Raw genomic sequence first — 12,602 nt, forward strand, 5'->3', positions numbered from 1 at the left:
GGCTGACCCGAGCCAGAACCACACCCTTCACTGAGCTGGCTCATTCCCCGGATCCGCCCACAGAGTCACCCCGCCCAGGCTCGAGGGGCCCCGGAATCCTCCGACTAGCTGGCCATCCGCTAGGGTACCAGTGTGAGAGAAGTGGGAACTTGCCCAGCCAAACGTCAATTTGCGCCCCAGTTACCTTACTCGCGCCCGCGACTGTGGCAACTCCAGAGGCCCAGGACGTCCCCTGGTCCCGATGCCCGCTGGGAAATGTAGTTCTGCACTCGAACCAAGACTTCTCTACTCGAACGCTCCGAGCGTTTGTTTAGTTTCGCGTTTACTTCCTCCAAGGACTTGGAACTCGGGCTCCGCCCCCAGGTGGCGCGCTGCACCCTGGGTATTGTAGTCTTGGTTCGCTTCCGTGGTTGACGGCTGGAACGGAGACGCACCGCGGAAGCGGAACTCCGTTACCTCATTGGATGCCGCCCCGATACGTTACTGCGCAGGCTGTGGTGGCGTCGTAACGCCTCGGGGAAAGGGAAGCGGACGGCCCCGCGAATTGCTGCCTCTGGCTTTTTATTTTTCTGCTGACAGGATTTGGTCACTGGTTCTTCATCTTTTGTCTGTTGCACGCATCCAGCCCTCCCCATTTGCTTTCCCACTCCTTGGATCCAGCCCTCTGGGCTTTCACGCCAGTTCTCTCACCCCGCCGTGAGCCCCTCCTGGTCCCCGGGCGGGCCTGGCACGGAGGCGGTAACTATGGAGAATATGGCGGAGGAGGAGCTGCTACCCCAGGAGAAGGAGGAGGTGGAGGTGGCCCAGGTCCAGGTCCCGACCCCAGCTCCGGCCCCGGATTCGGCCCCGGCCCCGGACTCGGCTCCGACTCCGGCCTCGGCTCCAGCCCCAGCCCCTGCCCTGGCCCAGGCTCCGGCCCTGTCCCCGTCCCTAGCCTCTGCCCCTGACGAGGCTGAAAGCAGTAAGTGCAGGAGGCCCAGATCTTTCTGCCGCAAGAGAAGCGAGAAAGTGCGCCTTGCTGGGGAGTAGGGGAGGCCCTTCACTGGGATGGTTTTTATGGGGAAAGGCAGGTTTAGGGATGTGGGGGGAGGAAGGAGGGACCCGTGTAGTGGGTGAAGCGGGTACAGAATGGGAGAAGGCATCTCCACAAACCTCGAGGACATCATGGTAGAGGATTTGTGGAGGCCAGGGCTGCTGCAGATAGAAGGAAATGATGAGGTTGAGGGCTTTTTCGTTAAAGGGGGTCTTTTCTGATAGGAAAATAGGAAGTTACACCTAATTTGGTAGTTTCCCTCTCAGCCCCGTCTGCCATGGTTCACGAAGTCCTTCGAAAAGTGACATGGTAACCGAGGCAACCTGTTTACTGTAGTAGATCCTGGCTGCCAGATTTAGAAACCGTTGCTGTCAAGTAGCTTTTATGCTCGACACGCACAAATAGATGAGTTTTTATTATTTAATTTTCTTCAGCACCTTGCTTCCAAAAAGAATTTGAGGCTGATAAGTAGTTTAAGAAAGGGTCGACTAAATTACAGATGTCTTCCCTCAGACATAAATGCCAGTTGAGTTCTGTACTCCAGTTCCATCAGAAGTCGACTGTTGAAAATTATTAGCCCATTATTACTGTGCTTCTGTATGTGCGTGCATGTTTTGTAAGTGGTGATTTAGGGGACCGTAAGGAGTAACACTCAACAATCTTATGAATGTTTTAAATGTAAAGTCTAAGGGTTTTGTTTTGTTTTGTGGGCCATAAATTGACCCTTAATGCTCTATCTGAATTATAACAAAATGATTTAAATTAATTCATTTTCTTTCCTACTTCTAGGCCAGTTGTGAATTTAATGTTTATAAAACACTTGGATAGTTATAGTTTAATAGAGTTGTGCAATTTTAAAGCCATATATAAATTGTTATAGTAGATTAAATAAAGAGTAGAGCTGATCACAGCAAAGACAAAGACAGCGTGCCTCTGGTAGGCCCCTCCTCCTCATACTAAATCAGAACTGCTAGGTACAAGATAAGGACAGTTGCTTCTTCACCCACAACTACAGCTGGGGGTTGGGGGTGGTACATTCTCCTGAGTAAGTAGCCTCCCTTCCTCCCCTCCAGGTTGGATTTGTTTATGTTAATCAGAATTGGTTCAGCAGCTTTAGGGAATGCATGCTTCTTCAACTCCCCACCAGCAACAATATTTTAAACATAGTTTGGGAAGATATATATTCTAGAATTTACAAGTATGTCATTTGAGGAATGTATGATGTTTGAGAAACCTGAAAATGGATTACAGGGACAAATACATAATGATTTAGAAATCTGAAATGCATTGGAAATACATATTAATCTCACTTTAAAAATTATTTTTATACGGTCTAGTTATTTGAAATCAGTCTTAAGTAGGCAGGATGAAGATGACACATCTGAAATAGAATTGAAAAATGAGGAAAAAGTAACAGAAGTTGTAAAATAACCTCCTAGCGTTTTGGATTCATCTGTTTAACAGGAGGTTTGCCTATTGACTTCTGGATTATTAGTGTGTTAGAAAAAGTTTGAGTGATTTAACTACAGATTGTCTGATATCTACTATTTTGAACCAGAAAGTAATTTCAGGCATATCATGAATCTTTAGACAGATCTTTGAGAGTTCTCTCTAATAGTGGACCACAGAATTTTCATTGTTCTAACTTATCAGGTCCTTTTCTCTTATTTTATACTACTTAGAAAGATTTCAGAAAGCATATCTTTACATAGTACTGTATATCTTGTTTCACATACACAGATCTTTGAACTTTGGAAGCCAAAAGCCTTTATGACTACAAATGAAATGGATTGGTTTATACACATGGATTCATTGCCTGAATCTTACTTACTTACAAAAGATTTTGCTCAAATGGGAAAAAAATTTTGCCTATTTATAGAAATTCTCTCTTCATAAAGTCACTTGAACAGTACCTAGTGTAATAAGTTAACCAATAACATACGTTGCTCTTTTTCTCTTTTAAAAATGAAGTAAAAATTTGTCTTTTAATAAATTTGAGTAGGAATATCTGATGGTGCTGAATTGAATTCCAAAATTACTGACTTTAGTATGCTACTGCATCTAAAATTGACTAATGATTTTTAAAAAATATTTAACAAACTGTAGTGCCTGCTGTGTGCAAGATATTGTATTAGGCATGTAGCCATTACAAAACTGAGTAAGGCATAGCCCCTGCCTTGTTACTGCTTATTTGTGGAGGAGACAAATAAGGGCACAAATTATACTGAAGAGTTAAAAAAAAAAAAAAAAAAAAAAGAAGTGGGAGTGAAGCTTGGAGAGGAATAGGCAGGAAGGTAGCAATGACAAGAACAGAATTTAAAAGGCTTAAGGTTCTAAATTGTGTAACCTAATTGTGTAATGACTACTAGCGAGCCCTACGGTTTACCGTTTTCTGTCTAGTTAGGGATTTTTCCTGTCAATTTTCATCTCCTAGTCTTGTATTTGTATTTTCAAGCTCCCACTTAGTAAATATTACTTTCCTTGGAGATATGTATATTCAAGTCTCTCCTTAAAAAAAAAAAAAAGAAAAACTACAGTCCCATCTATCTCCTTTTTTATACTGCCACCTTTTTTGAAAGAAATAATCTATATGGTTTTCTGTATTTTGTGTTTTTTTTCTAGTCCCATTGTATTCCACAACACCTCACTGAACCTTTTTTGTAAAGGTCACTGGAGACCTGCTAATACTAAATCCAGTGGTCTTTTATTGATCTATGCAACTATTTGTGATACTTAGTGTTGAACATTTGTCTTTTACATTCTCTTTTCTCTTGGCTTCTATCTTATCTTGATTCTCCTTATCATTTATTCTTTTTGAATCTACCCTCCTGATTGTTTTTCCTTAGTGTCTCTTATGTTACCTGCATCTCTCCATACCTCATTTCCAAATTGCATCTATTTATACTAATCAGCAGAGGGTTCACAGCAGCTTTGGGTAATGCATCTTTGGGTAATAATCTTGGGTAAGATTTATTCATATATTCCAAAGTTTACAAGTATGACATTTGAAGAATGTATAATGTTTGAGAAACCTAAAAATGTGTTACTGGGGCTGGACTTTGCCCTTTTGCTTCTCTTTTTTCACAATGTTTTTTTCCTTGGGCTTTCTTAAGCTCCTAGTTTCACCTTACGCGTATTTATGATTTATATCCCTCTTGAGCTCCAAAAACAGTTCAACTGCATAAACTAAACTTGAATATGAATACTGGTATTACCTCAAACACACTATGTCAAAAACTAAATTCCTTTTTCTCCTTTCCTTTTCTACCCAAAATATTTTCCTCTTCCTTCATTGGTTAATGGTACCATTATTCTCAACTATATAAACTTGAAATCTTTTTAGAATCATTCTTGAACTTACTTGTCATTCACAGTTATTTCTCAAATCCAAAGTTCTCTGTTTTTTTGTTTTTTTTTTTTAACCATCTATTCTGTACCTTTCCATTGCTAATTCTCACTTCAGTTACTGTCTTAGGTTCTACAGCCGAGATAACCTCCTTAAATGCATTCAGATCATATCATTCACTTCCTCAAAATCATGCAGACTTCACAATTAACTGAAGATGAAAGTCCAGCCTAGCTTTCATAGAATTTATGTTCTTCCATCATCTTTATACATTTTTGACTGCTTGTTCTCCTACCAACCCCATTCTCCAAACATACTACATTCCAGCCAGGGGCGGGATAGAGGTGGCTGTATTTTTTTTCTTTTTTTTCACATCCTGTGCCTTTGTTGATGAGGTTACTTCAGTTTATAAGGGCAGCCACCAAATCTCTGCTTATTGAAATTCTATGCATACCTTACATATCAGTCAAATGCCACCTCTTCAGTGAAGACATTCCCAGAGGCAGTCATTGGAATTAATTCCCCCTTCCTATGTATGCCCACATCATAGTACCTTTACCTCAGTATTCATTTCATTCTGCCTTGTGTTATAGTTGGTTAACATATTAATATGACTTCCACCTGGTTGAAATTTCTTTATAAAGATAGGGGAGATGGCTTATGTTTCTTCAGCATTTTGTTCAGAGTAAAAACATTTTTTGTAGAATTATATTGAATAATTAAAGTTAAAAGGTGTGAAGTTACACAGTGGCATTTTTTTACCCAACTTTTTGCAATCTGAGGCATGCTTGTTATACATAAGCTGAGTTGCAGCAGTATTCCCCATCTAGTCACCAGGATGCCGTGCTACAGGAAATACAAGTGTCGGAGTCTGTTGACGTGATCAAATAACTGGAATTCAGATTGTTAAAACATAATCTTCTAACTCTTAAAATTTCCTTTCAGAGAGACACATCTCAATTCAAAGGCAGCTTGCTGATCTAGAGAAGTTAGCTTTCGTAACTGAAGGGGATTTTGACTCTGCCAGTTCGTTGAACTCAGATAATCTTGATGCAGGTACTTCCATATTTGGAGGGGTTTGTCTCCCTTAATTTCTGATTTATATCAGAATTTCAACTCATGAAAAATTGCTGAAAATAGACTTGTTTATTGCCATTGAACTAGAGCAGTAATAAATAAAACGTTGCCATTCAGGAAATTGGTAGCCTTCTACATGCACAGGTGTTATGGGAATAAGTTGTTCATTGCTCCTCAAGGAAATTATAATTTCATGATATATAAGTGCTGTCCATTCTATAAGTTAGGAATTGCATTTGGCTATGAGTAACGGAAATCCCAAGAAACCGTGCCTTACGTAATAGAAAGGCTTATATTATGTCATGTAAAAGAAGTCCCACGGTGGGGAATTTTTAGGGCTGGTGCACGAGTTCCTCATTGCTGTCACTGCCTCAAGCTCCTCTCTTTCTGCTTCGCCATCCTTAGCGCTTGAATTCTGTCCTCAGTATCACTTCATGGGTTTTTGAAGTAGGCAGAACATATTGAAAAATTAATTTTGCCTATACCTGCAGTGTGCTATATGGATTTAAAAAATAAGTCACTGATGATTTCTGTATATTTTTATTGCTTTAAACCTGAATTTGAGATTTTAGTTTTTTTGTCCCTATCAAAGTTTATATTTGAGATCTGTTACATCTCTAATTAAATAAGACTTGTATTTTTTATGATCCATATCTTTTCATTAATAAAGAAGGAAGAATTTAACAAATTCTCAAATAGGATACAGCAGGTTCTAACTATGCTCCCTGTCCCAGAATGGCAGTTATTTTGGATCCCATGTACTCCTTCCACTCCTCCCACTTTTCTGACTCCACCTGTTAACTGTTTTTGTTGCTGCCCAGAGTAGAATGCCACAGCAGGTGCTTATGCTTCCTGCCCAGCTCCTACCTCTCTGGGAGTGTGACAAGTGCTGCCCCTGATTCTCTCCCTGGCAGGCATTTTGGCTGGAGGGATATCATGTAGTTCATCACTTTCTCATTCTCTCTGTTCCCAAGGGCAACAAGGATATCAGCCACAGAGAGGAGAGTTTTAGGGTAAAAAAATCAATCACTGACCATGTGCTAATACAGTTATTGTTAACTACCTGGTGAGGCAGAGATGACTTCTCCCTAACGTTAACATAGACATTATCTAAGAAGTGTGTGTGTTGTGTGGAGGGAGTCGCCTATGACTTCTTTTGTAGCTAAGTCAAGGTATTAGTAGCTAGTATATTCTGTGCTTTATTGGTTTTTTGTTTTGTTTTGTTTTGTTTTGTTTGTTTTTTGTTTTTTTTTGGCCAGGAAACAAACAGTCTTGTCCATTGTGCCCTAAGGAAAAATTCAGAGCTTGTAATAGCCATAAGCTTCGTCGTCACCTTCAAAATTTACACTGGAAAGTCTCGGTTGAATTTGAAGGTTAGTAGTTTTATGCTTGCTAAACATAAATGAAATTTAAGATTCAGTACCAGTTTTGGAATTTTATTGTGAACATAATCAAATATTTTCCATTTAAAATTTCTGAGGGATTTAATGACCCTCTTTTAACGTGTTTATTAATAAAAGGCCATGTAGCTCTCTGGCAACAAGATGTATGTTGCAAGTGTAGTTTAGTTTAGCAAACATTTATTAAGCATCTGTTCTACACTGGGTACTTTGCTTGGCCCTGGGGGGTCCCCATAACTTGTTGAACGACTACCATTTGACACATTCTTTTGAAGGTATAATGATTGTAAAACGAAATAAAATATGTAAGTATTGGAAGAGAGAAGACAATATCTTTTTTCTGCTGATAGCTTAAAAAAACTAGAGTTAATTAGAGTATGTAGAATGGTAGTGGGATATAAGATAAATATTTGAAATCATTGCCTTTCTCTACTCTAGATAAATGGAAATTAGGAAAAAGATACCAATTGTGATAATGACAAAAATGACATAATTTGGGGGACTAAATTTAACAAGAGGGCTCCTATAAAGAATAAAGTTGAAGGACAAAAAAATGAGATCTTAGGGGTGCCTGGGTGGCTCAGTTGGTTAAGCGTCTGGCTCTTGGTTTTGGCTCAGGTCATGATCTCACAGTTCGTTGATTTGAGCCCCACATCAGGCTCTGCACTGACAGTGCGGAGTCTGCTTGGGATTCTCTCTCTCTGCCCCACCCCCCCTTGTTCTGTAAAATAAATAAACATTTTTAAAAATTGAGGTTTTATCAAGTTAAAAGATTTCCTAAGTATAATGAATTATTATTAGATTTTGGAGTGAATTATGTGAATTATACCATTTTTGGAAAGAGATCTGGCAACATTTTTAAAATTTAAAATGTATATATCTCCCAGGCACTCCCTCCTTTGGGAGTAAAAGAATCAATAGGCAAGAATAGATATACAAGAATATTTATTGCAGCTTGTACTTAGTGACAAAAACTTGAAACTAAAATAAAAGGAATGGTTGAATACATTATGGTACATAAGTGCCATGACATATTATGCAGGCATTGTAAAAAGTATGTGTTAGATGAGTACTAGCTTACTTGGAAGGATTTCCATGATAAACTGCAATTGAATACAACATATATGGAAGATTTTGTGATACTACATTTGGATAAAAACCAAAAATACCCCCCCCAAAGCCCTAAATATCAGTCTTAAGCATATGTATATTTACATTTGAATATGATTTTGTGAGTATAGGTGTTATTAAGTGTGGTTATCTGGAGTTTGAACCAAACCGGATGAAATAGCCAGTATGAGACACCCAGAAAAGAAGCCAGAACTATTTTCTTAGTGGAACTGGTACAAGGTTCTCACTGGTTCCTTAGGGAAGAAGGAATTAGAGACTTAATTCAGAAGCCATCCTGTCTTTTATGTTTAATTATACATAAGAATGTGTAGTAAATCATGTTGACTTTTTATCAAAAAAGAGAAATGTCTCATTTTAATTAAAAAGGTCTCTTTTGTATTCTTTATTTAAGCCATTGTTTAACCATTAGGTTTAGTCTTCCTCCTTCAAGTTATTCTGGTAAATGGCTCGTGGTATTTCTTTACTCTCTTAAGTACATTAAGTTGGGTTTTTTCACATGGTGATCTGGTAGATGGGGAGTGTCATAGTTTTTGTCCTAGCAAGCAGGTCTCAAAGTAGTTGACAAATATGTTTAAGGTAGAAGCATCAAGACCTCTCAAAGGGATAGAAGTGAGATGTGAGGGAGAAAAAAGCCAAGAATGGCGGTGGTCCAGAGCCGGTTCTGGTGGTCCAGAGCTGATGGCCAAGAAAGAATTCTTGAAGACGTCTTTGGTATAAAAAGGTGATTTGATTAAAGCATGAGGACAGGACATGTGGGCAGGAAGAGCTGTACTATAAGTGTGGGGGGTAACTAGTTTACGGAGGGGGTGGGGGAGATAGAATCAAGGGGGAATTTCCAAAGAGACTTTCACATGCTAAAGGCTTATTGGAGGCCTAGCTGTAGTTAAGCTAAAGTTGTTTTTCCCTCCAGCAAGACATTAAGACTGTAGAGAGTTCCTATACTCTGGTTTATTGATGGGATTGCCTTTTTCTAGTAAACTGGTGGAGACTTAATCAGTTTGACCATTTGTTTTTTTGGGTAGCCAGGAGTGTCCGAGGAATATCATACAGGTGTGGGGGGGGGGAGGTGCTTTTAGCCTCACTTTGCCCTCAGCTCTCCCCATCCTCCCTCATCATTAGGACCAGGTACTGGGGAAGAAGGCCAAGACCGCAGATTTAGGCATGCAAAGGTTTAGATGCATCTGCTGGAGATGTCAGTAGCTTGTCCAGATATGAATCTCGGGTTTGGGGGAAAGGTCTGGGCTAGAGATACAAGTTTGGGAATTGTCAGACTACAAATAGTATTTAAAGCTATGTGACTGGATGGGATAACCATAGGAGTACATATCAGTGGAAAAAAAGAAGTTGCTGAGTCCGGAAATACTTCCATATGTACAAGTAAGAGAAACAATTAGATGTAAGGAATGAGAAGAAAGGAGTTGGAGATCACTTAAAGTTAGGAGCAACTGGAAGGCATTATCATTCATTTAAAAAGTGGAAAAGAGACCTGGTTCAAGGGGAAATGATATATTTATAGTCCATGACAGTAGATTTTGAAATGCTGACCTGATAACCCAGGCATACATCCTCAATAGGCAATTAGAGATCTGGCCTTCAGTAAGGAGTTAGTAACTACAGCTAGAATTTGGAATTCCTTCCCCCAGTGGAGATAGTTGCAGTCATAAAAGGCATTAAAATTACCAAGGAAACGAGGGAAAATAGTCATGTAGCAGAGCAAGCCTACAGAATGTCTGCGTTTTAGAGTATAACAGAGGGAAGAGGAGCTGTGAAGAAGATTAAGAAGGGTGGGAGAGAACTAAGTGCCGTATCAATGGAAGAGGCTATGTAATGGCAAATGTAGCATGAGGCAAAGAAGATGAAGCCTAAGAAAAGTCAACATGACAGAGAATAGATGAGAAAATTGAGTCCCAAAGAAGCTAACTAACCAAGACAATGCACAGTCTTGGCAGAACCAGAATTCAAACCTGGATCTCATACATTTGCTTTTATGCTATATCTTATATAACAAATATCTAAAACTAACAGTCTCATTCAAATAAATTACAATATTATAAATACAAGAAGAATTCCAGTTATTCTTATAAAATTTGCTAATAATTTTTAATGATAATGGACTATTTAGTGAACAGTGATATGACAACCAGCCATTCTTCACTTTAGGTTACAGGATGTGCATCTGTCACTTACCTTGTCGACCAGTGAAACCAAACATTATTGGAGAACAGGTAATCAGATGTTAGATTTATTTTTAAATTTTGCCCTCTTTAAAGAAAGCACAATTTTTACTTGCTCTAAGGCTATGGGCATATTTGGCAATGAGGTTTACTTTAAGATTTTGTATCTGAGTGCTTTCAGATTATCCTAGCAGGAAAAATATGAACTATATGGAAAAAAGAGTTGCTGTATTGAACTTTTCATTTTATAATTTTAAATTTTAGTCAGAGAAACTGTTTTCTTATGTTCAAAAGGGAAATTGACCTATTTACTAATTTTGGAATGGAGAATTTAAATAAAAAGTAAATTTTTTCTTTTGTAATAAATTTTGATTCTGGAATAAAAGCCTTCAATTTCTGTGACTTAGTAAGTATCTTTGTGTCAATTCATATTTATCTTCTCTATACTTTTAATTTGTCAAAGGACAGTATCAAGAATCTTTCTGAAATCTTAATAATTTAAAAAGTACATGTGTTCATTTTTAGCACAGATGTGAATTTTGGGGAATACAAATTACATAATATTTTTTAGTGCTGCTATCTTGAGTGAATACTAGCTTAATGAGGCCTCGTTATTAATTTTTTTTCATGTCACTAAAAAGAGTAAAGTGCTGGGGAGAAAAAAACCCAAAAATTTCTTACGTAGTAATTAGGACAATGCTTGGCCCATCGGCCTTATCCAGGACATTTTGAATATGATAACCACAGTACCATAAGGAACTCTGCAGTGTTCTCAACTTGCTGTTTGATCCCAAGTAAATAGGATCTAAGATCTTAGAAGATCTAAGAGTAAAAGTCATCAAAACTAGGAAAAAGCCAGTGGAGTAGTCTTTTTATTCTCAACTAAATTTTAAAGAAATTTTCAAGTGAGAATTTTTTACTTGGACAAATAGACTTTTAAAAAAAAGTCTTTTTTTAAGATTTAAGTAATCTCTATACCCAACGTGGGGCTCGAACTCACAACCCTGAGATTAAGAGTCGCACATTCCACCAACTGAGCCAGCCAAGTGCCCCAAGACTTATTATGTCTCTAACATTTTGTGATGTGCTGAAACTAACTGAAATTTCTAGAAATATTGAAAGCTGATTGTTAAAAATGGCCATTATTAAAAATTAAATTGTATAAACTTTAAGGTGAATATATTACAAAGGTAATAATATTCAAATCTCATCACTTCCTAATTATTTTACTACATTTTTGTATTATCCACCTGGTAGCCGTGTTTTCTAGTATGATATTATCTATCTCTTCCCAAATTCACATTTAGTGATGGCATATGAGTAGCTTGAAATCTGCAACAATTATAGTTTGAAATTGGCCATGATAGAGTATATATGCCACAGAAAGCAGCAAACACTATAATTCAGGGCTTTATTTTCCTGGAGAACAATTGTTAAACATCTACCAGCACAGCGCTGCTAATGTTATACCATTTGTAAGTGCTACTTATAGAAAATAGGGTACAGTTATTTGCTGATTAGAATGAATGAACAAAACAAATTAAATTAGTGGTCTATTATAAAGTAAGTAAAAATCATATGTAAATATAGATAAGGAAATAAAGATCCCTTCAAAGTCCCATGGCAATATTAATACTCTCTTCTCTACCATTAAACCCAAGATATGCTAACATACTTAAATTTGCAATCTTAAATAAACTTCTGTTTCATTGTTTTAGTAACTTACCTGTATATTTAAATTAAATACTCTGTTTGATAGATATCCAGTAAAATGGGCGCCCATTATCATTGTATCATTTGTTCAGCAACAATCACCAGAAGGACCGATATGCTGGGACATGTTAGGCGACATGTGAATAAAGGAGAGACGAAATCCAGGTATATTGCTGGTAAGTTGAGCAATATATTAATAGGTAAATTCTTTTTAAAAAAAAAAATTTTTTTTTAATGTTTATTTATTTTTGAGACAGAGAGAGACAGAGCATGAATGGGGGAGGGTCAGAGAGAGAGGGAGACACAGAATTGGAAGCAGGCTCCAGGCTCCGAGCCATCAGCCCAGAGCCTGACGCGGGGCTCGAACTCACGAACGTGAGATCGTGACCTGAGCTGAAGTCGGACGCTCAACCGACTGAGCCACCCAGGCGCCCCAGGTAAATTCTTAAATAATGGTCCAGTTATTATTTTCAGACATCAAGTAGATAAAATATAGTGACTTCACCATTTAATTGACTACTAATCCATGACTTCAGGTTTCTTTTCTTTCTGTGAGGCTCCTCATAACATTTAACTGATTGATGCCAAAGTAAATATAGGTATCTTAATGAAAGATTATAGATAACTATGTTATACTTACTGTTGAAAAACACTGGAAAAAGGAAATAGAGTGATATAAAGATCATTTATTATCCTGAAGTGCTATCAGGTTATTAATAGGTTATTAT

At 38.0% G+C, this 12,602-nt stretch overlaps 2 protein-coding genes across 10 annotated transcripts in view; one reads left to right on the plus strand and one right to left on the minus strand.

Moving 5' to 3' along the window:
• Positions 1-342, minus strand: part of SWT1 (SWT1 RNA endoribonuclease homolog) — a 104,459-nt gene extending 104,117 nt beyond the window's left edge. For all 6 annotated transcript variants that reach the window (XM_019821726.3, XM_019821725.3, XM_011291009.4 and 3 more), the window contains exon 1: positions 185-342. The gene's annotated coding sequence lies outside the window, so the exon portion shown is untranslated. The remainder of the gene's footprint in view (positions 1-184) is intronic.
• Positions 343-470: 128 nt separating this feature from the next.
• The window catches only part of TRMT1L (tRNA methyltransferase 1 like), a 40,904-nt gene continuing 28,772 nt past the window's right edge, over positions 471-12,602 (plus strand). The window contains exons 1-5 of one of the 4 annotated variants that reach the window (XM_003999251.6): positions 473-961; positions 5,325-5,435; positions 6,716-6,829; positions 10,148-10,212; positions 11,921-12,050. In XM_003999251.6, the coding sequence (XP_003999300.2) occupies positions 745-961; positions 5,325-5,435; positions 6,716-6,829; positions 10,148-10,212; positions 11,921-12,050 (637 nt within the window). In that variant the 5' untranslated portion in view covers positions 473-744. Of the gene's footprint in view, positions 962-5,324; positions 5,436-6,715; positions 6,830-10,147; positions 10,213-11,920; positions 12,051-12,602 lie in introns of all 4 variants that reach the window. The other 3 variants (XM_019821728.3, XM_011291006.4, XM_045048824.1) reach the window with 3 other exon arrangements.

This window comes from Felis catus, chromosome F1, assembly GCF_018350175.1.
Source record: "Felis catus isolate Fca126 chromosome F1, F.catus_Fca126_mat1.0, whole genome shotgun sequence".
NCBI classification, from domain to species: Eukaryota; Metazoa; Chordata; class Mammalia; order Carnivora; family Felidae; genus Felis; species Felis catus.